The sequence below is a fragment of the Rhodofomes roseus genome (assembly GCF_022264815.1).
Source record: "Rhodofomes roseus strain CIRM-BRFM 1785 chromosome Unknown C8Q71scaffold_7, whole genome shotgun sequence".
Taxonomy (NCBI): Eukaryota; Fungi; Basidiomycota; class Agaricomycetes; order Polyporales; family Fomitopsidaceae; genus Rhodofomes; species Rhodofomes roseus.
This window is the reverse complement of record NW_025952963.1, coordinates 1,129,942-1,155,646: the sequence shown is the minus strand read 5'-3', so window position 1 is coordinate 1,155,646 and position 25,705 is coordinate 1,129,942. Positions and strand designations below refer to the sequence as shown.

The 25,705-nt window shown below is 53.6% G+C and overlaps 8 protein-coding genes across 8 annotated transcripts; 2 read left to right on the top strand and 6 right to left on the bottom strand.

Annotated features, from left to right (window-relative positions):
• Window positions 1-640: 640 nt before the first annotated feature.
• On the bottom strand, window positions 641-984 carry C8Q71DRAFT_689553 (uncharacterized protein; the record flags this gene model as incomplete). The annotated part of the gene is made up of 2 exons (XM_047919847.1): window positions 641-736; window positions 793-984. Coding segments are annotated over 2 exons (288 nt in total), but the record flags the coding sequence as incomplete, so codon positions are not given.
• A 2,988-nt stretch (window positions 985-3,972) lies between these two features.
• C8Q71DRAFT_538522 (uncharacterized protein) lies at window positions 3,973-6,052 on the bottom strand. The gene is made up of 3 exons (XM_047919215.1): window positions 5,988-6,052; window positions 5,098-5,931; window positions 3,973-5,044 (listed from the first exon to the last, which is right to left on the bottom strand). The coding sequence occupies exons 2-3, from the start codon at window positions 5,773-5,775 to the stop codon at window positions 4,064-4,066; spliced, it is 1,659 nt and encodes a 552-aa protein (XP_047780527.1). The 5' UTR covers window positions 5,776-5,931; window positions 5,988-6,052; the 3' UTR covers window positions 3,973-4,063.
• A 2,519-nt stretch (window positions 6,053-8,571) lies between these two features.
• Window positions 8,572-9,853, bottom strand: C8Q71DRAFT_538394 (uncharacterized protein). Its single transcript, XM_047919213.1, has 12 exons — window positions 9,834-9,853; window positions 9,715-9,779; window positions 9,633-9,657; window positions 9,561-9,572; window positions 9,486-9,504; window positions 9,389-9,431; window positions 9,232-9,332; window positions 9,110-9,169; window positions 9,024-9,051; window positions 8,897-8,960; window positions 8,814-8,838; window positions 8,572-8,741 (listed from the first exon to the last, which is right to left on the bottom strand). Exons 3-12 carry the CDS (start codon window positions 9,655-9,657, stop codon window positions 8,681-8,683), a joined length of 438 nt encoding a protein of 145 aa, XP_047780526.1. The 5' UTR covers window positions 9,715-9,779; window positions 9,834-9,853; the 3' UTR covers window positions 8,572-8,680.
• Window positions 9,854-9,922: 69 nt separating this feature from the next.
• On the bottom strand, window positions 9,923-10,815 carry C8Q71DRAFT_538448 (uncharacterized protein). Its single transcript, XM_047919214.1, has 6 exons — window positions 10,570-10,815; window positions 10,446-10,515; window positions 10,262-10,326; window positions 10,145-10,206; window positions 9,990-10,080; window positions 9,923-9,942 (listed from the first exon to the last, which is right to left on the bottom strand). Exons 1-5 carry the CDS (start codon window positions 10,638-10,640, stop codon window positions 10,067-10,069), a joined length of 282 nt encoding a protein of 93 aa, XP_047780525.1. The 5' UTR covers window positions 10,641-10,815; the 3' UTR covers window positions 9,923-9,942; window positions 9,990-10,066.
• Window positions 10,816-11,691: 876 nt separating this feature from the next.
• On the top strand, window positions 11,692-14,638 carry C8Q71DRAFT_896911 (methionyl-tRNA synthetase; the record flags this gene model as incomplete). Its single annotated transcript, XM_047928752.1, has 14 exons — window positions 11,692-11,756; window positions 11,807-11,880; window positions 11,939-11,981; window positions 12,035-12,042; window positions 12,096-12,249; window positions 12,303-12,344; window positions 12,397-12,486; window positions 12,536-12,587; window positions 12,643-12,991; window positions 13,043-13,050; window positions 13,100-13,298; window positions 13,347-13,507; window positions 13,561-13,592; window positions 13,642-14,638. The coding sequence occupies 14 exons, from the start codon at window positions 11,692-11,694 to the stop codon at window positions 14,465-14,467; spliced, it is 2,103 nt and encodes a 700-aa protein (XP_047780524.1). The 3' UTR covers window positions 14,468-14,638.
• Window positions 14,639-17,764: 3,126 nt separating this feature from the next.
• Window positions 17,765-20,088, top strand: C8Q71DRAFT_752066 (uncharacterized protein). Its single transcript, XM_047923353.1, has 20 exons — window positions 17,765-18,033; window positions 18,092-18,173; window positions 18,228-18,241; window positions 18,295-18,331; window positions 18,387-18,448; window positions 18,510-18,519; window positions 18,582-18,599; window positions 18,646-18,671; window positions 18,741-18,766; window positions 18,821-18,873; window positions 18,941-18,965; window positions 19,027-19,038; window positions 19,100-19,118; window positions 19,173-19,215; window positions 19,271-19,371; window positions 19,428-19,487; window positions 19,557-19,584; window positions 19,647-19,710; window positions 19,766-19,790; window positions 19,861-20,088. Exons 1-20 carry the CDS (start codon window positions 17,963-17,965, stop codon window positions 19,919-19,921), a joined length of 837 nt encoding a protein of 278 aa, XP_047780523.1. The 5' UTR covers window positions 17,765-17,962; the 3' UTR covers window positions 19,922-20,088.
• Window positions 20,089-20,160: 72 nt separating this feature from the next.
• Window positions 20,161-22,612, bottom strand: C8Q71DRAFT_752056 (uncharacterized protein). Its single transcript, XM_047923352.1, has 14 exons — window positions 22,500-22,612; window positions 22,354-22,440; window positions 22,145-22,299; window positions 22,060-22,094; window positions 21,836-21,996; window positions 21,652-21,715; window positions 21,490-21,596; window positions 21,354-21,441; window positions 21,101-21,241; window positions 21,023-21,038; window positions 20,920-20,968; window positions 20,841-20,869; window positions 20,553-20,765; window positions 20,161-20,498 (listed from the first exon to the last, which is right to left on the bottom strand). The coding sequence occupies exons 3-13, from the start codon at window positions 22,189-22,191 to the stop codon at window positions 20,585-20,587; spliced, it is 918 nt and encodes a 305-aa protein (XP_047780522.1). The 5' UTR covers window positions 22,192-22,299; window positions 22,354-22,440; window positions 22,500-22,612; the 3' UTR covers window positions 20,161-20,498; window positions 20,553-20,584.
• A 630-nt stretch (window positions 22,613-23,242) lies between these two features.
• On the bottom strand, window positions 23,243-25,375 carry C8Q71DRAFT_704841 (oxalate decarboxylase; the record flags this gene model as incomplete). The annotated part of the gene is made up of 16 exons (XM_047920414.1): window positions 23,243-23,347; window positions 23,403-23,491; window positions 23,545-23,578; window positions 23,633-23,696; window positions 23,746-23,780; window positions 23,837-24,039; window positions 24,098-24,209; window positions 24,266-24,307; window positions 24,359-24,448; window positions 24,513-24,566; window positions 24,621-24,638; window positions 24,697-24,724; window positions 24,772-24,814; window positions 24,870-24,893; window positions 24,948-25,021; window positions 25,077-25,375. The coding sequence occupies 16 exons, from the start codon at window positions 25,373-25,375 to the stop codon at window positions 23,243-23,245; spliced, it is 1,314 nt and encodes a 437-aa protein (XP_047780521.1).
• Window positions 25,376-25,705: the final 330 nt, after the last annotated feature.

Here is a 25,705-nt window from a genome sequence, read left to right as displayed (position 1 = left end):
CAGAGCCGGAACTCGAGCTTGAGCCGGCGGTGAATGACCTGGTCTGCACTGAAGAAGCCAGGGAGCCATGATGGTAGGCAGGCTCGTTGGGCTGCAGTAGCTCGAATGTCGGAGGAGCAGATGGCTGCATGTCCCAGGTAGGCGGTCCCATGAGCGAGACCTCCCACGCGTCGAAGCCTTGAGGGCCCTGGCCGAACTGCTGCTGAGCAGAAGGGGGGTTCCCGAACGCCGCGGTGGCCTGACCGGGACGCACGGAGAACTGGTCGAACGCAGAGGATTGCAGATCCTGCATCATCGACACAGGAGTCGGCACCGGATACGCTGTGTGGGCATACGGCGCTGAACCGAGTCTGGGGCTTCTCGGCGGGAGCATGTGGTTCTGTCCGCCGACGACGTGGCCCGAGTTGATTAGAGCGGGATTGATATACTGGTCCTCATAGATCGGCCTGCCGAAGTGCGGTGTCGGGGAGAGGCTCTGCGACGTGCTCACAGAGCGGACGTCATCCTCCTCGCTGCTGCTCTGCTCCCCCTGTCTCGAAACGAGCGCAGTGTCGCCTCCCATTGCAAAGCGGGTCTGCTGGGCTTTGCCGGAGCGCTTGATCCGCTTGCGCTCCCGTTTGTTGCCCTCTCCGGCAGTGAGGTCGACGGTCCAGTAGCTGCCCTTGCCAGGCTCGGTGATGGGCTTGTCAAGCTTGCGGAAGAGCTTGTTCAGGGAAAGGTTGTGCCGGATCGAGTTCTGGTCCGCGCTCGTCAGCAACTGTGGCGTGAGCTCAATAACTCATCAAGACCTACCTGCCAGCCCTTGTCGTTCCTATGGGTCCTGAACCATTCAAACCTGTCCTCGAGCGCCTTGTAGATTCCTTGAAGAGTCAGAGCCTTGCGCGGACTCCCAAGGATGGCCGCTCGGATGAGAGTGGGATATGGGTAGTTGGGCTTCTCTCCCGGGATCACCGAGTCGGAGAGCATGTCGAGCGTCAGGTTCTCACCAAGGTTCGCCGCATCAATATGAGTCAGAGGCAGCTGAGGATATGGGGAGTCCCCAAAGCCCTGGTAGCCCATAGGCTGCGGAGGCCGAACCGGCATCATCGCGCCATACGGCTGCTGGGTAGGCTGCAGAGGCCCTCCATGATGCACTGGGCTGTCTTGCGGGGAGAGCTGAAGAGCATGTAGGGAGAGCTGTGGAGTCTGCGGGAACCAGGAGGTATGTTCGGGCCCGAAATGATCCCCGCCCTGGGTGTGGGGCGCTGCGTCGAACGCGTCCTGCGATGTCGGGGCCGCGACGACGCCAGTAGATGCGAAGCGATGTGCCGAAGGACGCTCAGAACGACCTGCGATGCCATGCGCCACATTTCCAACACTGAATTGGTCCCCGCTTACAGAAGGAGTATATGCGCCATACGGAGGCTGTGGACCGAACGATTGCGGCGACGCGTTTTGCACGCTCGGCATGTGTAGTGGCCCGCCCAGCTGCCCAATCTGAGCTGTATGCGCGTGTCCCGACACGCCATGGACATGAGGCACGTCCTCGGGGCTCCCGTACCCGCTACCGACACTGCGGCGGCTCAGCTGGCTAGCGACCGACCTAGCGGGGCTGTAGGAGTCGTTGCTGCTAGTATCGAGGAGCTGGAATGGGAGGAGTTCAAGAAGAATACAATCAGCTAAGATTGAGGTAGCACTTGCCTGGGGCGAAGCTGCAGAGAACGAAAGAGACGACACAGGCACACCATAGCCCGTGAATGCATGCTGCGGCAAACTATGACCATCCTCCTGCCCAGACTGAGGACCATGAACGGAGTTAACGTCCCCTGTAGCTACATATTGCGTTTCTCCAGCCCAGATTGTGGCGTACGCGTTGACGGCCCGTCCGACATCGTTGAAGCCCGGGTTTTGAGCGAATTCGTTGGCGCCTAGGACATACTGGCTGGGCTTCGGCTGCTGGCCGCGCGGAGGCTGCCGAGCAGCACCCAGTCCACCAAATGTGCCAGAATGGGTCCCAGAGCTATCTCGACGATTATGAGGTAGAGAATGGCCGGAGGATGCCTGAAGTGGTGATGGATGGGATGTAGGAAGGGAGCGCAAGCGCCTGGACGGGTTCTGGCTATCCATACTCGGCATGTGGACCCACAGTCAAAATCGGGGAATTAGTTCCGTGAGAGATCGTTATCGCCATTCTGCCGCCCAGGAACCCGGAAGAGCAGACCTTTTGGGTGAGGATATCAGGGGCTGTCCCTGCAGGAAGATTATCTAATGGGCAGGAAGCCCCCCGGAAGGGGAAAGCGGGCGAGGCGAGGCGAGCGCGGGTCGGCCATCGCGTGTACCCTGCTTTGAACCAGCACCTGCTTCAAGCCATGACACATGCAGATCCCGGTCGAACAACGAAGAGATTATCTGTGGTAGGCGGATGTAGGCCTCGCGAGGACGATCGACGTTCATATTGGTCTAGCTTGACTTCGTAATGAGAGAACGCTACGCTTCTTCACAGGAGACTCACCGAGGACTTCATTCAATAGTCATGACATGTCTTCCCAGCTGCAAATCGATCTGACGGTTCCTTGAGCAAGACTCTTCATTGAGGTCGCCGCTGCCTTCGTGGGAAGGGTTATAAAGGTTCACCTATACGGCTCTATAATGGTTCGCCGCAATCGTCCCAACCAATCTTTGGATAACTCACATTGTAGATCAGCTCGCTATATCTTCATCTCTCGTACTGACGCGAGGAAGCCCGGCGCGTCTGACGTCTGGTCGCGAGTTCCGTACTACCTGTTCCAGAGATAGAGAGTGCACGGGCCTTGATGCTGCGTTTCAATTTCTTATCAGCTAATTCACCTCACAGGCGAAGCCTACTCACCTGGCTCAGTGCGCAGAATACTCGACTACATGACCCAAGCAACCTCGCTCAACGAACGGGGGATGAGGACAGGGGTCAAGCTGTGCGAGCAGCGCGCGCCCGACTGTGTTGCTCTTTGTGGGCGTGCGTTGTGTCGTGAAGGCTTCCATTGATCTTACCCATTCCGGTGGTCACTTATCGTGCCGCACAATTGCCGAACGAAATAACGAGCATCGACAATTGTAGGCCACAAATGACGTGGCAGCGGGCGGCGGGATCTTGATCAATGTCGCCGGCGGCGGTCAGATCGCAAGATCGGGCGGCGCGCTAGCCTCTAGGCGCTCGTCCGCCACAGACTGTGACACTGACAGACTCTGGCCTACCGTTACTTCGCCCAGCGAGTCATCTCTCAGATGGTTCAGGATGGACATTAATGCGCGGGATGTATGATGCATGATCAGTTCGAATGGGCAACAATGAAATTCCCACTTACCGCGATGGATACAACATATGGATGCGGTAGCCTGTAGGCAGTGTGATAGTCCTACTAACGGTGTTGTTCACCTCGGCGAAACTCTAATCTGTTCAAGATCCAGGAAGACAAGCGGCTGAAACTATAGATATACATGGGCTACATATGTACACAAGGCTGGGTATCCAAAATGACAATGCTACACAGCAGGCATTCTTGTCAACGATAATCAAGACATCCGTGGAGCACAGGTCATACACCGAAGGTATTCGTAGTTTGTGAAGCGATGGAGCCTATACGTTTGATACGGGAAAGCGTTCGAAAAGCGTGGTTAGACAAGAGATCGCCGACATTTCATTCGTACACTGCGCCGCATCGACAATAAGATATAGAGGGGGATAGTTTTGGGCAATGAGCTGCACCCCCTGGCAGGATCGTAGGTGCATCGCAACGCGATACGAACGGTCCTCCCACGGGTCGCAGGGTAGCCAACAGAGAAGCGTGACGGAACACTCGAGAGCGGACTTCGATAACAGGATCGGCAGAGCTGAATTTACAAAACACGAAAGCAGAATAGCATGAGGGGAAGGATGGCAGGGCGGACGACAGTGTCTTGACATAGCTTGAACATGTCAAAGCGAGGCGACAGGTGGCTTCATGAGGAGTGAGGCTAGGCGCATATCCTATTGGAATATCCTCCATGACACGAGGTTTGAACCTTCCGCGGAAGACATCGACCGGCCGCAGTAGACCTTCGAGGGGACCTATAACTCCTGAGACGACCCAGACGAACTGCTCTCGCGCTTGTAGACACGGAGAACACTGGGTCCCGCGACGTTGTGAACGCTGCTGGTCTCGGAGACAGAGCTCTGAGAGCTCGTGCCGGTAGCTGAACCTACGGTATCGGCAGAGACAGCAATAGAGCCGCGGTGATAGATAGGTGTATTCGACTGGACACCCATCGCGGCGCTAGAAGCACCCGCAACCATCGTAGCAGGGCTGGTCATGGGACGATTAGAACGGCCTCGAGTATTTTGAGCAGGGATCTGAGGCGAGTATCCGATGTCGGGAGTATGAGATGGACCTGCATGCGGGAAGGGCATGTCAAATATCGGCGAAGGAGAAGCCTGCGTACCCCAGGTCGGCGGTCCCGCAGGAGGGCCGGCCATGAAGGAGGCTTCCCACGCGTCGAAGCCAGACGGGCCATGACCGAACGTCGGGTTCCCGAATGTCGTGGTTTGACCTGGGCGAACTGAGAAATGGCCAAGCGCAGGGAAATGCGAGTCCTGTAGAGACGACATAGGAGCAGGCATCGGGAAGGCAGAGCGAGCGTATGGAGCCGGCCCAAGTCTGGGGCTCCTGGGCGGCAGCATACGGCCCTGTCCGACGAAGTGTCCCTGCAGAAGCGCCGGGTCGACGTGCGGTGGGTTGTACATTGGCCGGCTGAGGTACGGAGTTGTGGGGAGGCTCTGGCTGTGAGATGGTCGCCTAAACTGGCCGTCGCCTTCCTCCTCACTGCTGCTATTTTCCTTCGCGGCGTAGCGTGATGTAGAAGGCGCGTCGGCTTGAGTTGTGCGCTGATTGTATTGGGTCCTGCCGGAGCGCTTGGTGCGCTTGCGCTCCCGCTTGTTGCCTTCGCCTGCAGCGAGGTCGACGGTCCAGTAGCTGCCTTTCCCGGGTTCCGTAATGGGTTTAGCCAGTCTACGGAACACATTGTTCAGCGAGAGATTGTGGCGGATCGAGTTCTGGAAGGAGCCCATCAGTGTTTGTGGCGTCAGTACGATGACTCGATTCTCACCTGCCAAGCCCTGTCGTTTCCGTGGTCTCTGAACCATTGGAACCTATCTTGAAGTGCTCTGTAGATTCCTTGCAGAGTGAGAGCCCTGCGTGGACTACCGAGGATCGCCGCCCTAATCAGAGTTGGGTACGGGTAGTTGGGCTTTTCTCCGGGGATGGCGGAATCCGACAGCATGTCGAGTGTCAGATTTTCACCCAAATTGGCTGCGGCGATATAGTTCAGATGGGGCTGAGGCTGCGGAACGTTGCCAGGACCTATGCCCGCGGGTGCTGTTGACGGGGAGGGCGGGAATGGTGGCGCCACACCATGCTGCGCCTGTGGATGCCTTTCGTAGTGCACCGGGTTGTCTTCAAGAGAGAGCTGGCGAGTGCGAAAGTCGAGTTGTGGGGTCTGCGGAAAAGATGGAGTGTGGGAGTGGGAAGGAGGGTCGCCGCCGTGGATGTGGCGCCGCTCGTCGAAGAAGTGGTGCGGCGGTGGGCCCGCTACGATACCTGTAGAGGCGAACCGATGCACCGGTTGACGTTGGAGTACATTACCCGTCATCCCATGTGCCACCGTATTCCCAACGCCAGCTTGTTCCAACCCGCCACGACGAATATATGCACTGTAGGATGTATCGGGACCAATCGATTGTGGTGACACGGTTGCCGCGCCCTGTGTGTGTATCACCGCGCCCATCTGTGAGCCCTGAGCCCTACTCGGCTGCCCTGTAACAGCCGGAACATGCGACACGTCTTGGGGGCCCCCGTGCCCGTCGCCGCCGCCGCGGCGGTCCGGCTGGCTGCCGACCGAGCCAGCGGGGCTACTCGAGTCACTACTCCTCGTGTCGGGCAGCTGGAATGCAAAAAGTTGAAGGAGGTGCGAGCTGATAAGGGCGAGGTGGTACTTGCCTGAGGCGAGGCCGTTGAAGGTGGCACAGACGACGCAGGCGCTCCATAGGGTGCGAATATACGCTGAAGTCGTCCACATGCGCAAATTGACGACGCTGAGCGAAAAATACTGTCCCCGTAGCTCCAAGTCGTCCGTCTACGGCCAGCGATGTAATGTAACTGTTGTCAACGCCTCCGAATCCGTTGAAGCCCGAGTTTTCAGCAAATTTGTTAGCGCCCGACACACACAGGCTAAGTTGAGTTTGCTGGTCGCATAACGACCGCCACGCTGCGCCTAGCGCACTGATATGGCCAAATTCAAAGGAAGAGTGACCTTGGGGATTTTCAAGAGTAAAATTGGCGGTGGAGGCCTGGGGTGGTGGCAGATGGACTGTAGGGAGCGAATGGATGCGCATGGATGCATTCGGGATATCCATACTCGGCATGTGGACCCACAGTCAGAATCGGGGAATAGGCTCCGGGAAAGATCGTTATCAGCATTTTACCGCCCAGGAGGAAGCCGGAAGCGGAGGCCTTGTTCAGGGGCTGTCATTGCGAGAAGATTATCTAATGACGAGAAGCGTACCTGAACAGGAAGCGGAGGCATGGCGGGGTCGGGTTGCTCATCGGATGTCGCACGTTCGCCATTGACTTGACCAAGGCTTGCCTCGCTACGACGCATACAGTCGCGAATGCTGACATAATCTAGAAAGAGCTATTGCAGCTCTAACAACGACTAGCGATCCATTCATCAGCTTTCCTCAAGACTGAGATAACGTGAGTTGAGATGACTTACATGATATGCAACAAAGGGATAACTCACACATCCGTGTTCTCTTTCCTGGGAACAAGAGTGCGCCTAAGCCATCGCAGCCTTCATCGGCGAGGATGGTACTTTTATCGTTGTATGGCGGACCGCAATGAGAGAACCGCCTTTCGGAAATGCTGTGCCGGTATGCACACCATGTCTTCCTTCTCTCACCAGTACCCTTAGCCTATTGGACATGAAGGAGGAGACCCTGACATTGAAGTCTAGTCCTTTCCGTACCGTGTCCCTTTCCGTATCGTCTTCCTAAAACGGAACGCGCTTTGACCCTATGACACAGGTCCTTGTCAGTTGCTTCGTCTCATCGGAACAATTACTCACCAGAGAAGGTGGCCCGGGAGAAACACCCAGCTAGCCTGCCTCATACTCGCGCGGTGGTGATGAGGATAAGAGGCAAGTTGTACATGCAACGCGCGCCCATGGCACTGTAGGCCTTTGTGGACGATTGCTGTGTCAAGAAGGCTTCTATTGATCTTTCCCTTCTCGACGGCCGCTCGTCAAAACCTAGAGCGTACCAACGCGTACCATTAGAGGGTCGACGATTGAAGATCGCAGATGGCGTGGCGGCGGGCGTCGGGATCAATGTCGCAGCAGCAGCCAGATCGCCAGATCGGGCGGCGTGCGCAGCGCCCAGCGCTCGTCCGCCACAAATTGTTCGCCATTCTGGAATCAGAATCTGGACCGCAAGGCCGTCCTCGAGGTGCGATTGTCTCAGTTTGTGTACTCACGCCAAACAATCAAAATCGTGATATGTACTCTTCAAGGATCGGTCCTCAGGCCTCAGGCCCACAAGTCCCGATGCGTAAGGTCGGCCGGAAGGCCACAGTTCAAATCAGTGATACGGCCATGGTACGGCCGCTACCGAGGCCCGATCTGCTTACGTAAGCCACTCTGGCCGAGTGTTGCATGGCCTCGTCTGTGCTCTCCCTTAGATTAGCTCATCCACCATGTACTCTGAGACACACAAGAGACATTATTGAGTGCATTATCGGCTTTCCAATGGATTTTGGGTGTTCTGTGGTATGGATTGTCTGTCTCGGCGTGCCGGAACTCCGTAAGCGCCCCAGACTCACGGTCACACCTGCCTAAATTGGACAGGCGGCGGACATCGGTTGCACTTAAGTTCTTGTCATCCGCAGCGATGTGAGTTATCCAACCATTTTTTGTGAGTCAAGCCAGATAAGTTTCAAAGCATTGCGCCCAATCGCCCCCGTGCGAAGACGTCGTCCACCGCCAAGTGTGACCGTTACTTACCCGACGGCGCTTACCGAGGTTCCGGCTCTTCCGGCTCAAATTTGAGATATGGACTCCCCACAATGTATTCAAAAGCTACAATTCAACCCGATACAGATCAACAATAGTCTGTAGCACTCAGTAGAGCTTGAATCTAGTGAGGGGAGGCACGAATCGGAACAAGACTTTCGCCAGATTAGCTTACATAAGCAGATCGGGCCTCGGCAACAGCCACCTCAAACGGAAATCGAACTGTGGCCTTCCGGCGTACCATAGATGCGTATGCCAGCCCTAGCCCCCGAGTTTTTGGGCACCACTGGCAATCAGACTCCTTCGACGTGGATATGCCATTGGTGGGTTGTTTTCGGTTTCCACTCTAATTAATTTCTGATACGCCTCGGAAGCTAATGTTCGTCCGGGAATATGGTACGTGTAGTAGTACAGTCCGGACATCGCCGGTGTATCAGATGTGTTTTTATATACCTCACCTCTTTAAGCGTGAATGCTTGGAACTCAGAGTGCGATGTACTATGACGTTTGGTCGGCCTTGGAGCAGTTGTGCACCAACAGAAACATTCGTTATACGTATACTGCTACGCTACAGTACAGGCTTGTGCTCTGTTCGCACAACTTCTGGGGGCACACCGGTCGTCTTCTAAGTAAAAGTGGCGGATATGTGCGACACACCGCTCTTGAGGTGCTGGCGCGCATTCAAACTGGATCGGGACACCGTCGGTTAGCACGCGTGTAAGGGCATGGACCTGAATGGCCACTGAACCATCGCTTACACTGCCATCATCGAGTTCACGTAGACTGCGAAATCAGTACGGTCAGCCAGGTAAACAAGGCTGCAACAGCGGCGGATGCGTACTCTTGCCTCCTGCGCAGTGAAAGATGACCCAGGTCATCTTGGTTTGATTTATGGAGTTCAGGTACTATTGTGTCATGTGTAGTGTTAGTACGCAGCGGACGGGCAATGAGAGAGCCCATAGACCAACCGCTGCCATCAACGCAATCTGTATCACACTGGCGTGTGGGACCCGATGGTTAAGTCACGTAACAGCTGAATTGGACCTTGGCTTACGTTGTTAGAACACCGCGATGGATCATGCATACAGCAAGCTTCTGGAGGATATTGTCCGTGCTTTCAGGGAACGACGTGAGTTATATGACGGTTTGATGAATACGAGGGACTGTATACGACACCGTTTGAAGCCCGTCATCCGGCTGCGCAGCGTCCAGCAAAGAGCGAAACTGATGTATATATCCGCAAGTGCAGCGGCGGATATCTTGAACGTATTGGGGACCTGAATGAAAGCAGGGATGAGATGTCCTCGAAATTTGTCATTGACATGGAGCTGACCGTGCTGTTAAGAAGAATCTTCGACGTGATCCAGTCTTGAGTACTAAGCATGCACCAATGAATTGCTGAGCATTGCATATGACCGTTCACAACCTACACAGAGACATGTACACCGACTTCCGGAATGGTCAACATCTAAATGGTAGGCCATGCAACGAGACCTGAAACTTACTGATGCTAGATACTACCCAACCAGGAGTATCGTCATCATGCAACCGACATGCATACACTGGATCGGACCTACCGAGAGCCATGAGGGATAATAACATCTAAGCCAGTTGTGTTCATCGCCACACGAGGAAAGAGGTGCACTGGAGAGTACTGACAGGAAGTAAACTCGCTGTCCACCTGAACCAGCTTTTGAACCAGCTCGGTTCCCGTGACGCGATTACTTTGGCGAGTAGCCTCAGTTGATGGGAGCGGTATCTATATCCAGATGACTCACGTTGCCAAATGCCGTGAATATAAAAGCTAGCGACTCGCATAAGTAACAACTACATGGAGGTCTTACTGATTAAGCATACTCACATTTGTACAATGCAGATGGTGACGGCCTGATCGACGTCAGTCACAGCATTTAACGCTAAGGAAACGTCCGCACTGTAGTTGTATATTCGAGCTGCGATGAGCAACGACCAGATGAGTGGATCTCGGGCTAAGGCTGGTGATACATGCTACTTACGGCCCAGACTCTGAATTGAACCACGAGTCAGTATAAGGCTACGCGATGCGACCCGATGTAAACTGGCAAATCACCTTGGAGCGAAGATGAGGTCAGACAAATCGGCGCGTCCTTGAATAGCATAATACCATAGGTTCTACCGACAAACTCGACATGTGAGATATGTATAGAGCTGGTACGAAGTCACGTACATGAATATCTGAAAAAGTGATGACAGTGTCAAGCATCCTTCAAGGTCCGGTGTGTGAGATATTTGCTATAGAACAGACTCAGTGCTTCCGTACAGACCATATGAATAGAACCTTCAAGTTGACGACTAGGTGAGTGATCATTCACACATCAATGAGGGTGTATCGGACTCACGAGAGCTTTCACATAGACTTTATCGTGTTGCAGGTAATGCCAACTGTAGTACATGGTTTGAGCGCATGTGGCCCCGTAGAACCTGCGATGTATGCACGCATCAGTGCCGACCAAGGAACTCGTAGCTCAAGCTCACATCGCGGAGAACATTACACCAATGAATATGCAGCCCAGATCCGAGTCTAGTTGAAGAAGGATGGTAGACATGGTTTGAGGAGTGCAGAGGGTCTGTGAACAGTGGGTGCGTGCTATGAGGTCGGATAACTTACGAGATCTCCCGTAAGAGCCAAATCTTATACAGCCTCAGCCTTAGCTTGTTTTGGTTTGACCGCTGATGCATTGAGGGGCCCCTCGCGGCGGTGAACAGCATAGTAATCACAATTGATAGCCAACAAACCACATAGAAATCTTTTACGACCACTTCGGCGACTTGAAGGTTCAGTCAGCGAATCTGTTCAAATGTCCGATGTCCTTGATTATCGATCTCACCTCTCAATCAGGGCACCTGTAGGTTTAGTGGCCAATGACAACTAGGCCCGATGCCTGAGGGCATACCATCTCGGAATCGCGAGTCGACTACGTTCGCGCAATTTCGAGCAGATGGAGTCAGTCGCGAAGACTACAAATGTAGATGGCCGATCACCAACAAGTACATTGGCCATCCAGCACGAAAAATGCAATGATCACACCTCGATGACGGCGGGGCGAGTCACAGCCTCTCTACCTGTCGATGATGGGCAGTTCGATTTGCTGCTGGTGGAACCATCCCAGCAATCGAATGTCACGATTCCGATGCTGGTGGCAGTCGGCTAATCCTAGGTCACAAACAAAGCGTTCATCGCCTACACCGCATCGTGGTCAAGCTAGACTTTGTGAGCATTGTAGTTCATTGAGTGGAACAAGATTGGACGTACGTGACACGACACTCGTCGTTTCGAGAGTCGGACCCGGGACTCGGAACCCCTGTGGTGCACGCCTAACTGAAAGCCGCATGCACGCAAACATGGACGGCTGGCCTGGGTAGTAGCAGTAGTGGTTTGAGTACTTTGAGTACTCAGTACTCGTCAAAGTACTTGCTAGCCGCAGCCAGTGATCATGACCGCGTCTGCCAGTGGGACGAGCGCCAAAAAGACGCGTTTTGGCGCGACCTCGAGTCATCCATCGATAGCCACCATTCTGTCCTTCGCCTCCTCGTCCGTTTTGTAGCTCACTTTGTACTACACCCTGTATCCAGACTCTGTGACCTCAATAGCACGCAATGTCTCAAAAGATCCGCGAGGCCGACGGGCTTCTGCGAGCTATACCAAAGCCAGGCGAGGCGATGTAAGTGGAGCGATGTCAGCGAGAGCGAGTTGCCATTCAACATCAACCAGCTTGCCCAAGGACGGCGAACAGAACGTCTTGATCACATCCGCCCTGCCATACTGTAACAATGTGCCGCATCTCGGTATGACCTCTGTTCGCGTGACGGCGAATTGCTCTGAGACGCGCTTGACGGGTTGTAGGCAACATCATTGGAAGTACCCTGAGTGCCGATGTATTTGCTAGGTGAGTTGTGCCTTTCGCGTCCTTAAACTGCCTTCTGAAAAGCTGGTATTTAGATACAACCGTAGGTCCCCCGCTCCCCGCATGGCATACGCCCCCTCAACCTCCACTCCACAGGAACGAGGAACCGGAAAACCCTGTACATCTGTGGCACCGACGAGTATGGGACTGCAACAGAGACGCAAGCGTTGAAGGAAGGCTTGACTCCCCGCGAACTCTGCGACAAGTACAACACGCTCCATGTCGAGACGTACAACTGGTTCGAGCTCAGGTGTATACGTTCGTCATCTGACCCGACGTTTCTGGAGTTGACGAGTCGTACAGCTTCGACCACTTTGGGCGAACGTCGACCCCCCTGCATACAGAGTCAGTGATCAAACCTACTCGTACATCCGCCTTTTGCTCATACGCTGTCCAGAATCTGCCAATCGGTCTACCTAAACCTCCTCCACAACGGCTACCTTGAGAAGCAAATCAAGGACCAGACCTACTGCGAAGGCTGCCAAAAGTGCGAGACGTGAGCCTGATGATCGTCAACTTGACTTACATACCTCCAGATTCCTTGCAGATCGCTTCGTCGAAGGGACTTGCCCTCACTGTGGTGCCGACGTACGTCCGCCATGAGTTCACGGCTTTCGATACACTATGCTCATCCCGCTGCTAGGACGCACGCGGTGACCAATGCGACGTCTGCGCCCGCACGCTCGACGCCATCGACCTCATCAACCCGCGCTGCCTCATCAGCAGGGCGCACAAGGTGACCACGCGCTCGTCCGCCCACATGTATGTCAAGCTCGACGCGCTCCAGCCCAAGACCGAGGCGTGGATCAAACAGCGCTGGACGCTGGGCAAGTGGTCGCCGAACGCAGTCATCAATGCCGACGGCGAGATCGTGGATGCGAGGATGCGCGGGGGATTGCGACCGAGCCCTGTTACACGCGATTTGACGTGGGGAGTACCTGTACCGCTTGAGGAGGGAGAGGATGACCAGGGGATGAAGGGCAAGGTGTTGTGTGAGTACTCTCGATTAGCGTGTGTAGATACCTGATGCTGACGTACACCAGATGTCTGGGTGAGTGTGGTTCCATGTCAGATCAGCAATACACCAACATCCTGCACAGTTCGATGCACCGATCGGGTACCCGAGTATCACCGCGAACTACACGTCAGAGTGGAAGCGGTGGTGGTTCAACCAGGACAACGTCCGACTATACCAGTTCATGGGCAAGGATAATGTCTACTTCCACACAGTTTACTTTCCTTCCATCGAAATCGGTGATGGCCGCCCTTGGACGACGCTCTACCACTTGTCGACCACAGGTAGGGCAGTCTCATTCCGACGATGCCGTCTACTGATCGGATGAGCAGAGTACCTGAACTATGAGGGCGGCAAGTTCTCAAAGAGTCATAACCGCGGCGTATTCGGACCCGCAGCAAAAGAGACCGGCATCCCGCCGTCCGTCTGGAGATACTACCTGCTTTCGATAAGACCGGAAACTGCGGATGCCATGTTCTCGTGGGATGACATTGTAAGTGCGATGCCTTCAGTGCTCTGACCGCAATGCCTGACCGTTCAACGTAGATCGCAGCGAACAACAGCGTCCTGCTCAATAAGTACGTTCTGCATATATGCTCGATGTCGTGGGGCTCATCTGTTTGCCAGCTTTGGAAACTTCGTTAACCGTGCACTGAAGTTCGTCTCATCGCAATATGAGAGCGTGATCCCCGATAGCGGTGATGCACCAGGGCCACTCTCCCCCAACGACGAAGTAGACGCCGACTTCATCACGGAAGTGAACGCATACCTGAAGGACTACCTCGACGCCATGGACGCCGTCAAGCTGCGACTCGGCCTCCAAACTGTTATGCTCCTCTCCGGCCGAGGCAACCTCTACCTCCAGTCTTCGGGCCTCAACAAAGCACTCATGAACGAGAACCCGAAGCGCTGCGCGCAGGTCGTCTCGCGCGCGATCAACCTCATTTACGTCCTCTCCGCACTCATCCACCCCTTCTTGCCCGCGACGGAGGCGTCTATACTCACACAACTGAACGCGCCCGCGCGCTCCGTGCCGCAGGTCTTCTCGACGGACATCCTCGCAGGGCACACGATCGGCACACCCGAGCACCTCTTCAAGAAGATCGACGAGAAGATGGCAGATGCGTGGCGCGCGAAGTTCGGGGGGAGCAAGCCCGCGGAGGCGGCGGTCGAACCCAGCGCAGACGCGACGCACGTCGCGCCGGGCATGTCGAAGCGCAAGGCGGCGGCGGCGAAGAAGGCTGCGGACAAGGCTGCTGGAGCGGTGTCGGACGCGCAGCCGAAGTCGGCGGAGGTTCTCGCGTGGGAGCAGAAGATTGCGGAGCAGGGCCAGGTCGTCAGGACGCTGAAGGGCAAGCCGAAGACACCGGAAGCCGAACAGGACATTGCGGGAGCGGTGGAGGAGCTGAAGCGCTTGAAAGAGGAACTGGCTGCGCTGCAGAAAGCGTCGTAGAGAAGGTATCAACAACTTAGACTGAAGCAATGCTGTATTGTACATGCCGTCGTACTACTGATCTTGAACATGTCACGTATCGTAGATTCTATTGTGTCGCCTTCACACATATCTCAACTTCAAAAGTCTGAAGTACCAGCAATCGGCGCGTCGGTTTGCGGTCTGCGGTTCTCGGAGTCACATCCGTACGTAACACGTCCTTGACCATCACCAGATGTGGCTGAAAAACATGTTCTGAACATCTTGGGCAGTCCACCGTCACTGTCCACGGTCCTTAACCAAGCACAGCGTCCTTCATCTTTCCTTGCCAACACTCAGAGTCGGCGCCAAAATGGTATGTCAAACACCGCCGTCTGCGATATCTATCGATTGAGAGATATGACTGATTATGAAGCTTGTTGGCCCGGGCATCTCAATAGAATCACTGACTGAATCTTGGTCTAGTGAAGCTGCGTAGGTAGTTGAGGATGCTTCGAACAGTTCGATGGCTATCCATCGTATTCATACAGTTAAGTACTACTGTACAAATCATCTCGTCTGTCCAGCTTCCAAACTACATGCCTGGGTCTAAGGACCTTACCAAGAGAAAGCGTAGCCTCATCCGAGTCGCTGACCGTACCGTTCCTGAAGTTGCCTGAGGTAAACAGAAGACTGCAGACGACAGTCTGGGCCTCACCGTTGCATGCACTCTAGTTCCGCCGTTAAGCGAGCAGACTCAATGCAAGAATAGGCACGTCTACACCGTACCGTGCCACGACGTGATTCATCTGGGACATCGATTGTCATCTCACATTATTGCAGCTAGAGACAGACGACATTCTGAAGGCCCAAATGATCATTGCCGAGTGATGACGAAGAGGGTGCGACGTCCTCCGGGATGTCATTTCAAGGCTCCCTGTATGGCGGCGGCAACGTTGAATAGGTACGAGTGTTCATCTCCTATGAGCGTATGGCATTCAAGGACAGCTAACGTAATATTGTTGCCTTGGTCGTTCCTGCCAGTGTCCAGGAAATTGCGGATGACCGGGCTACCTGCCGTGAACTGAGCCCAGAGTCTTACTTCTAGTCCAGATCCGAACCTACGTGTATTCAAGTGGGCGGAATGCGCCTGACGCTTACTTTTTTCATCATCGCCGGTATCGGTAGGTTTCCTCCCTCTGTTGTCTGACGTCTGCGCTCACTTACCGTCCCTGAAGAGTATCACTACTATCTAGGCTAGCGACTGGCGGTTCTCAGCAATCGAGCGTTTGCTGTACGCAATCCGGGCGATGGTTTTGTCACATGTTGGATCAAACGATAGGGCACCGAGCACCATCATCAGACCGCGGCCTTCCCTCTCTTCACTTCAGGGAGCCCTGTCGACTTCTCGGGACGTCGACATGAAGTAGGGACGATAGTGACGCGGTCTCGGCTGGATCGCACTTTGTCAGAGATATCCGAGTGCTTAGGAAGCAGCCGGTTCTGGTGTATCGAGTCCTCATGCAGCCTTCCCGCGGCTTATGTAGGCTCCGAGCCCTGCCAAAGGTGCTATGGCATCCCAAGGCGAGTTCATGACTTCCGTATACTATGTCACCCCGTGATGCGTGAAGCTGATCTTCGAGTCTGTACAGCCTTCATAGAGGCGTTGACTGAACTTTGCCCCTGCGTGAAGCCGCAGGCGTATCTTTACAGGTCTAGGTGCTGTCATGTGTGCCATCGTACGCAGAGTGGTTCAAATGGGCGGTCACAATACTTCCGGTGAGCACGCATTGTATCTCTTTGTGTTATGCGAAAGTTGAGCCCCCTAAGGATAGACGGTGTTGTCCCTATTGTCTTTCGGTGTTTCGGTGTTTCGGGTAGTACTCTTGTTTGGCTATTGATGAACACAAACGTTGCGCGCTAGCGGTTGGAATGGGTGAGTCTCAAGTTCTGTCGTATGTTACGTGCTGACCATTCACGATTTGGCTGAAGTCGGCGTGCACGTCGCTGCGTGAGGAGGCACATACGCGCTGAGTCGAATTATCACTGATTCGAATGCAGCACACATGGTTGGATCATCTCCAAGACCCTTCCTCCGGATCTAGTACGGTCCTCATACCAAAAGAACCATATACGTTGTCTCACCGGGGGCATACCGATCCAGGTCTCTACGGCGATCAAGGTCTACTGCTGCAATGACGGACGTATGCATCTATGTTGCCCTTTCGTGGACAGGAGGATAACCGGGTTCAAGCGGTACTCGCTTCCTGCTTCTGATGGCTTCGTATCCAAAGCTCACGTTGCATGTATCCAGCACGGATAGCGTCATCCAGAATCTAACTGTATACATCATCCACCGCGGAAGGACATCCATTTTGAGTTCCAGGGTGCTTTGCTGACCAGAACGGCACGCCGCGCAGCAGCGTGATGCAGCTCGCGCTGTTCGGAACGGTTCGTCTGCAAGCTTCATCATCGCACACTCAGAACGGACGCCGCACGGATTCCGCCTCCATCAGTACTTGGACTCCATCGACCAAGACAAGATGTTTTGGTTCATTCAGTGACACTGCGCGGGAGGAAGGAATATATACGCTCCGTTGTTCAGGATGCACTCCCTGATTGACGGTCCTCATTTAGCAGTGTCAAGTCGATGATGGCTATGTGAGTAACAATCAGTCGAATCCACGCCTGTTGCCGTGCGCTGACTCACGGTACACAAATCGGTCTCAGGCTGTACGCCCGACAGCATCTGAAGAGCGGGCTGTTGCATGTATCTGGTTTCACGTAGGGTGCTCAGACCACAGCGCGAAGGTATTATCTATCATCTGACGAAGATGTGTTCCGGCGACGTGAACAAGCTAGAACCTCATGTAGTTGAGAATATCTGGCGAGTGCCAGTGTATTCGGCGGCGTTACCACTAGGTGGTCCCGAGCAATCAAACGCCGCTTGTTACCATTCGACGTAGCACAACATGCAAACGTGTCGTCAGCAATCGGCGCAAAATCGGCGCGTCGGTTTGCGGTCGGCGGTTCTCGTAGTCACATCCGTACGTAAAACACGACCTTGAACATCACCAGATGTGGCTGAAATACATGTTCTGAACATCTTTGGCAGTCCACGGTCCTCAACCAAGCACAGCGTCCTTCATCTTTCCTTGCCAACTCTCTATGTCGACGCTGGAATGGTATGTCAAGCACCGCCGTCTGGGATATCAACTGATTGAGAGATGTGACTGATTATCAACTTGCTTGCTGGCGCGGGCATCTCATTGAATAGAATTACTGACTGAACCTTGGCTGATGAGGCTGCATAGGTAGTCGAAGATGCTTCGAACAGTTCGATGGCTATCCATCGTATTCATACAGTGGACAGCTGCCAGAAATATCTTCGAAACAACGGCAGCGGTAGCAAGTATGTGCTGAGGGCTCCTTTGCCGCTGTATAAAGCATGAACCTTGCGACGCTCGGGAGAGATTGTCCAGACATCAGCCCCACGCATTGCAGCGTCTCTTGCAATCCTTGCATATACCGCGTACGATGTCTAGCTTACGTCTTGACCTGAACCCTACCATGGGAGGTTGGTTTGTTGGAGCACTGTTCTCGGTCATGTGAGTCGGCACTACGCGACTACTCCATATTTGGCATTCTAATGTGGAATTATCATAGGTTCTATGGCGTGACGTGTGCTCAAGGGGTGTACTATTGTCGGCACTACTTCAGCCCCGACAAAAAGTCTATCAAAGCACTTGTGAGTTCGGTTTACCCTCAACGAGACGCGGATTGCCATTAATATACTCATAAGGTCGCCTTCGTATGGTCTCTATCGGCGCACTGTATCTCGAAGCAGCAGGGCTAACTCACTCACCAAGGGCACTTGATACTGTCATCACTATCTCAGACGTTTGTGTATGTGCTTTCGTACCGGCTCCATACCTGACCGACCCGCTGACTGGTGCGGTAGGTGACTTGGTCCTTTCTTGTCCAAGGACACGCCAACTTACTCGCACTCAACGTCATTCCGAAGTAAGTATTCACTGTGAATGTTGACAAGCAAAGCCCTCAGCTGATTTGTGGTTCGATTCAGGTTATATGTCGTGAGCACCCCGTATTGACAGACTTCAAGTTAACGAGTTCGACCGACTGTTGTTTTGAATAGCTGGAGTATGCAACCACTGTGCGTCGCTCTCCTCACTAATATTGTCGTCACTGACGTTGTCCAGACCGTGACCACCTGCATTGTGCAAGTGTAAGCCATATTGTTGTACTTTTTCTATACCATTCACTGGCATCGATACCTGTTGTTCCACGTTGTCAGCTTCTATATCCACGGCATCTGGCAATGTGAGCATTGACAAGTGACTAGCATTATCACTATTCTGAAGCCACTTTCCACAGTGCTCGATCAATCGTACCCAAGCTCTATCAAGTGGACAGTCACTTTGGTGCCGGTATGTATGCTGCAGCTTACCTTTCGGCCCAGTAAATAACGTGGATCGATGTGACTTGGGTCGTCAGATGATCTTGTCCCTGTTGTCTGTAGGTACGTCTTTCCCGTTTGCACAGCTGTAATACACGGTCACCTTCTGATTATTACGTGACAGTATTTGGCATTGGTCAGTTCTATTGTACGCTCAATAAGATTCCTTGGGCTGATTGTCTGCGTAATCCCAAAAGTCGGCGTTCATATCTCTACGTAGGTATGGGCAGATGTAGAGCACAGAGGCTGATCGAGATCATCCACCCACAGTGCGCATGGATGGATAATCTCAAAGACCCTACCTCCAGACACGGCGAGCTTCCTTGAAGCGGAAGGATATTGTATATCTCTGATGATTGTTGGCACAGGTCCCCACAGCAATCAGGGTCTGCGCGGCAGCCGTAGCGGACGTGTGGATTTGTGTTTCCATTTCCTGGGCATTGCGCAACAAGATGACGGGCTTCAAGCGGTGAGTCGCTTATTCGCATTCAGCGCTTTCACAGACCTTACCTCGCCTGGTCTCAGTACAGATAGTGTCCTCCAGAAACTCACTATATACATCATCCATCGTGGTATCCTCACGACGTGAGTGCGCACGTCCCATTCCGAGCATGACCTGCTACTTCCACTGAATGGCGTTCCGCCACATGCCAGTGTGTTGCAGATCGCGCTCTTGGGGACGGTTCGTCAATGGGCCGAGTGATCCCTATACGTCTTCCGAACTAACATTATTCAACGATGTAGTACTTAGGCTCCATCTACCAGACCAAGTTGATCTGGGCTATCTTTCATTGCGCGGGAGGCAAGAGTACGTCCGCCAGTGTCACACTGTATCTCCACAATTGACCGAGATTACTTTGCAGTCTACGTCAACTCAATGATGGCTGTGTGAGTACTCAGTAAACACATCGAGGCCCATACCTGCAAGCGTGAGCTGACCTACGATACCCTTATATAGGTTGAACGCTCGCCTACATCTCAAGAGTGGGGTATCGCATGCATCTGCTTACACGTTTTAGAAAATGACTGTATCGTAAATAAGTTCTGAAGAGTACGACGTCTTGTAGTGTGGCATATTCGTTGAAGTGTAACAGTAGACTGTAGGAGTATATGCATCGGCACAGCGCCATTCGAGAACAATCGGACGGTCGAACCGGCTCTCAGATCTCATCACTGAATTTGATGCATACATCCGAGCAGCGTGAATTTGGCGTGAATCTCGACGAAATGCAGACACAAAAGAGTGCCCAGATTGAGCAAGGAATGGTCGCTGTGGTGGTTGTGCAGTGTCGGAGCCTCAGGCTGAGGTTTGACTGGGCAATGATCGACTTCCGTCTTGCATGAAGTCCATCTCATCAGTCACGTCCAACATCAGTACCATAGATGGAGCGAATGCGAGGCTCCGAGCGATGTCGGACCATAACGTTGTCGCCGTGGGACCATACCGCTAGCTACCACTGGGGCTTCTGCCGGTACTTTGAGATCGGATGAATGGACAACTAGGTGCTTCGACGGTTTGGCAGTGTGGCTCCGATGTCCTCTGGACTGGATTACATATATTCACTATATGAGCTGCATCCGTTGTACTACTGTATTCTGTGATGAGATGCAGATATCAACGGCAGTGTTCGTTGTGCATGTCAAACATACCTCGGACAATATGTTCGACAGTGATGTTTGTTTCAGCCTTCGTCGTCATATCTCGATGAATCGGATGCTCCATCTTCCATTTCAGGAGCCCCGTCTTGACCTCGATCGAAGAAGCGGACGTCCGACATCTGCGAAGGAGTGGATGCACAGGTATTGGGGTATGTCGCCTCGCGGAGACCGATGACGAATCTAGATAGTAAGACCACCGTAAACCTGACGAGAGCAGATGTCAACAGCGTCTTTATGACGGTCAAGCAAGCCCGCTGGGTTCTCAGTCCCTGCACTCACATGTCGACGAACATGGAGCACTCCAGGTTCTAAGGAGTATATCATGAGCACCATCTCTGCGAGTTGCAGAGGTACGTACATTGGCCACCCAAGATGCCAACACGACAGTGTTCAACGCCAGAAGCACCCTGCAGGCAGACACCTTGTATACGTGTCACGCGTATGCGGGTTGCAGTACTCACAAGAAATGCACGGTTCCTAGACCAGCGGGAATATTAGTTGAAAATCAGACGCGGATCGACTCTGTGACCGTTGCTTACCGTCCTTGAGCAACTGCTGCGTGAGCAGGAGGGGCGTTTTAAGACGTCGGGCTTCATTGAAGTTGGCATACGTTGCCCGCCATGTCACGAACAGAACGAGAACATCCGCTACAATGTTGCATACGCGCACAATAGCCTCGACTGTAAGAATGACAACGTCAGCGGCGCGAGACTCCTGACAGAAAGACATGCATATGTACACCTGAAGATAACCCGTTACAAAACCATATGTTAATTGGAGCGGGACGAACTCACTGCATTGTGAAAGCGAACCGCTTCTCACCAATGGAGCAAACTATCGGATACGGAGACGATTGATAACTCGTGTATATGACGAAGACCTGTAGGAAATCAGATATGCTACATGAACTGCTGAGGTGCGAACTTACAACCGCGTAAATGGGGCCAAGGAGGAACAAGGTCAATATGATGGCCGGAAGCAGCCAGCGTCGCCTCTGGCTCAAGTTGACCCCGTAAACGCGCATTGCTGTAATCACTTGCGACGGGATTAGCTCACGCGCTCAATGGGCCTTCAAACGGTATCACTATACCTCCGGTTAGCGCAGAGAGGGCGCACCAGCAAGCCGCGTAGAGTGGGTAAATAAACCGGTCCCTATAGAATTCGAGTACGTCGGTTCGCATTCGCGTGGCATGTATTCGGGACGTCAAACAGCTTTACCTCTACCATACTAGTCTCAGATGACATGGACGAGACACAGAACTGGGGGGACTCACTGTACAGTCCATGCCAGCCCAGGACGAGATGTTTGTCGAGAAATACAGAATGGCTGAAACATGCATGCCCGCATACAAGTAGCCAAAGCGCCGCTGTGGGCCACGCCATACGACGTCGACTTCGCGGGAGAAGGTTATTGCACGTTCATACAGATAGATGCCTGTACATGTCAGACGGAATCAGATTGGGATGCACACTCGAGGAGCAGAGATCTGGGACATACTGAAGGTGGCAGCTGTACAGCAATTTTGAACAAAGCTACACCATCATTGACACATCAGCACGTCTGTCAAGAAATGCGAGCTCACTAGGTGTCCCAACTGAGTGCCTGTACCGGTTCATACAACATCGACATCGTGCTCGAGATGGGCGGTTTGTTCGATACAGGATTGTAAGACGCAGCGGCCGGACCACTTATAGAATGGTACCGCTTCCTTGGCACGTCATTTAGTACAAGGACAGACTAAAGAATGCAGTCAGCAATGTCATGCGAATGACATAAGTTGATCACACGTACGACGAACCGATACTGGGAGATAGCGCGTGATTTGAGAGAAGTCTTCGTCGCTGTAACAACGATGCTGTGGCACGTAGAGAGCCAGCGCTGCATGGAAGGATACTGTCAGCGCGCACGATTGTGGTCACAGCTGCGGAGATACGTTCGTATCACGGCACCATCGAGCAGTGCAACAGGAGTGTGTGGTGCAGCACACACATCAGAGCTTCTCCAGACGTAGATTGCAATCCCTGAACAATACCGTCCAGCACTGCGGGTGACATACAGTGGGAAAGCGACAGGGCAGAAGTCAGGGTGTGGCCAGAACCACGCGCTACTGTACCACCGGCTGGTGATGACATCCTTGTGCGGTTCGTGTCTCGACGACATCGAACAGCAGGAGCAGTGCGCCGCTAGGGTCCTCGACACATCGCCCCATCGCTCTGGCAAGATCATTAGGCGACAAGGCCAGCGTCATCGTTTGTTTCTCCGTAAAAAAAATCCAGACCTTCTGGCGGCCCCGAGTTAGTATTAGTGTTGGACACAATCATTCCCCGAGCGACGGGCTTGGCGCTCGGATTCTGGCGTATCAGTGGTCGCCGGCGCATTCTCATATTAGAAAGGTAAGCATCGAGATATTGAAGAGCCAACTGCCTTGACTTGTGCATCCGCGTCCACGTCCAACTTGTCGCCGAGGCGCCGCGACTGCCACTGCTGTTTTGGCGCCCATATACTAGCGCTTGACTGCAGCGTAAAGAGAGCTGCCCGAACAGAGCGCCTTTGACCGATTAACCTCTTGGATTTGCACGGCATCATTAACCGGGCATAGATCGAGAAACTGAGTCATGACATTCTTTTCGAACAAGAGATACAAACGATCACTGGGTGCTGCAAGCCCGGGACCACGAGGCTACTGCCCGACGATGATTGGCTTCGTCTTGCTGAAATGACTTATCGTCTCATCCGACACATCCAGGTGCGCTTGAACTAGGGCCGGTGGAGTCAAGGCAAGCCACTGATAGATGTGGTCAGAGGTCCATCACACGAGAACACAGAGACATTATACTCACCTGGTTTAGGCTGACGTCCTGGAACTTGTCCGTCTTCAGGATCTCGAGGTAATGCAGAGTCGTGTTGCCCGTATTCTCCACGTAATGCCCTTCGATGACTCTCATGAGATGAGCAGGAAGAGTCCCGTGTGATTTGACTCACCGTAGGAAGGCGGGATATAGCCGACGTCGCCGCCCTACAAAAAGTCCTACAATGAGACATGGATCGTCTGAAAGGACGTCCCGCTTACCTGGTAATCGAACGTCCTCGCATTGGAGTTAGCTGCAAAGAGCGTGATACGCGCGTATCCCTCGCTATCGTATCATTAGCGAGGCCTCGCTGCCTGAGCAAGTCATCACTCACATGATGTAGTCCCATTCGGCTTGTGTAGGGTGCCACTTACGACACACAGGGTTCGGTCACTACCAACTGAGGGTCTGATACATGAGCTTACATGGATCTCGCGCATTGCCCCAGGCTCCAGTGTGACTTCCGCGACTGCGATCGTCTTCGCCACCTTGAAGTTCGTCGAATCCACAATCTTGACCGTGCCTCCAGGACGCTGCGTCGCGTTCATCTGCGACAGAGGGAACGAGTATGGCTCGGTGGTCTGACCTTGAGGATCGGTGGGCGCTTGGGCGTTCGACGCGGGCGGGTCTAACAGCAAAATACAGCTACAGACGGATAGGCGTTGTGCTGCTGTTAGGGAGCTCACCGCTGGGGAAGATGTACAGCTCCCGTCCGGGGATGTGGTCAAATGCAGACTGCGGCAGCTGGAAGTTCTTCGCGATCACTTCCTTTGGGATATGCGCCATCATATCGGTGAGCTGGATTATTTCCTCGGTCAGCCCGGACCCCTGAGGTATGCGCTAAGAATACTCACAAGGAATGTAGAATCGTCGCTGAAGCTTCCGTTGTCGAACACCTAAGGGGGTCTGGCTATGGTAGTGTTCAGGCTAGACTACAGAGCACTCACTAAAAGGAACTCGGTGCCAGCAGGATCATCGGCGGTCGCTTGGAGGGAGTGCGGTTGCCCAGGCGGAAAGTACCAGAGGTCTCCTTGGTTCTGCAAGGCGCCGAATCAGTCCGAGCTGCCGGTATGCCTCTGTGTAATCGGTGATACTCGCCACCGTGGCTAGATAGTTCTGACCATCCGACGTGACCGTTGAGATTTGCGTGCTTCCCTGTGCTGACCGTCAGTGCTGCCAACGACGAATCTTGGCACCTTGTACACATACCTTCAGCACGTAGGCCCACTACCCATCAGAGACGTGTGATCAACTCTCGTTCAAGTCAGCAGGTGAAAATACATACCTCGGCCGATGTATGCCAGTGTAACTCGCTAGAAGAGGTGTGAGGTCAAGCCCATGGCTGCTGTTACTCACATACCGAATTGCCCCAGCCTCGAGACGCATGTCCACTCCGGCCATTTCTTAAGTAGAGTTAGGCAGGTTTCTCTACCAATAATCCGTGTTTGTGTTGCTTACCAGTGCTGATGGGCAAATTGTTCACTATGTATACACAAGTGAGCGTCGTATATGGGTTACAATCCTTAAATTTCTTACCATTTTGCTGGCGTGCCCATCCTCCCGTTTGCAAACGGGTATGGCTCAGGTCTAAGGGCCACTTGGCGTTAGGGCTTTCGCAGCCAGTATTAGTACGCCTCCAGCGAGTCGCGTGCAATTGCCACTTACACGTCTCCATGGTCAGTCGTAGGAGGGGCGAGGAGACTAGGGTTCTGGAGCTGTAGCGGGATGTTCTGAGGTCCAAGAATCGTCGAACCAAGTGAGCCTCGGATTGGCTGAGGGTCGATGTTCGAGTTCGGGCTCCACAGCTCGGTGTTCGGGTCGTCGCTGGCATATGGGACAGTCGGACTTGGTGAAGCTGTCGAAGAAGTCGAGGACGGAGAGCCAAGAGGTACCGAAGCCACGGAGGAGGAGAGCGCGAGCAAGCACGCGGTAGTGACGAAGATTCTGTTCAACGAAATGGGCATCCTTGTGAGTTTCCGTAGAATCCGAGCTTCCGTGATAGACGAGAGACGCTGCTAAGAGAATGAGTGCAGTCGAAGCTATGCCGTCTCCCTCCCCACTTTTTATTCGGTCTCGCTCCGTCAGCCCTAAGTCAGCCCACTGACTAGCAATATTGTCACGGTGACTGAGCGGCAGACCATTCCAAGAGGCCCAGGTTCGCCGCCCCGGGCTTGATAGGAGCATCTGTCACTCTCTGCCTCGAGCGGCGCATATAGCGCGGCGTTATTCGGGAGAGCATTTGCGCTGCAGTAAGATGGTAGCCTCGAATCTGGAGAGCCTGAGTTCAACTTGAA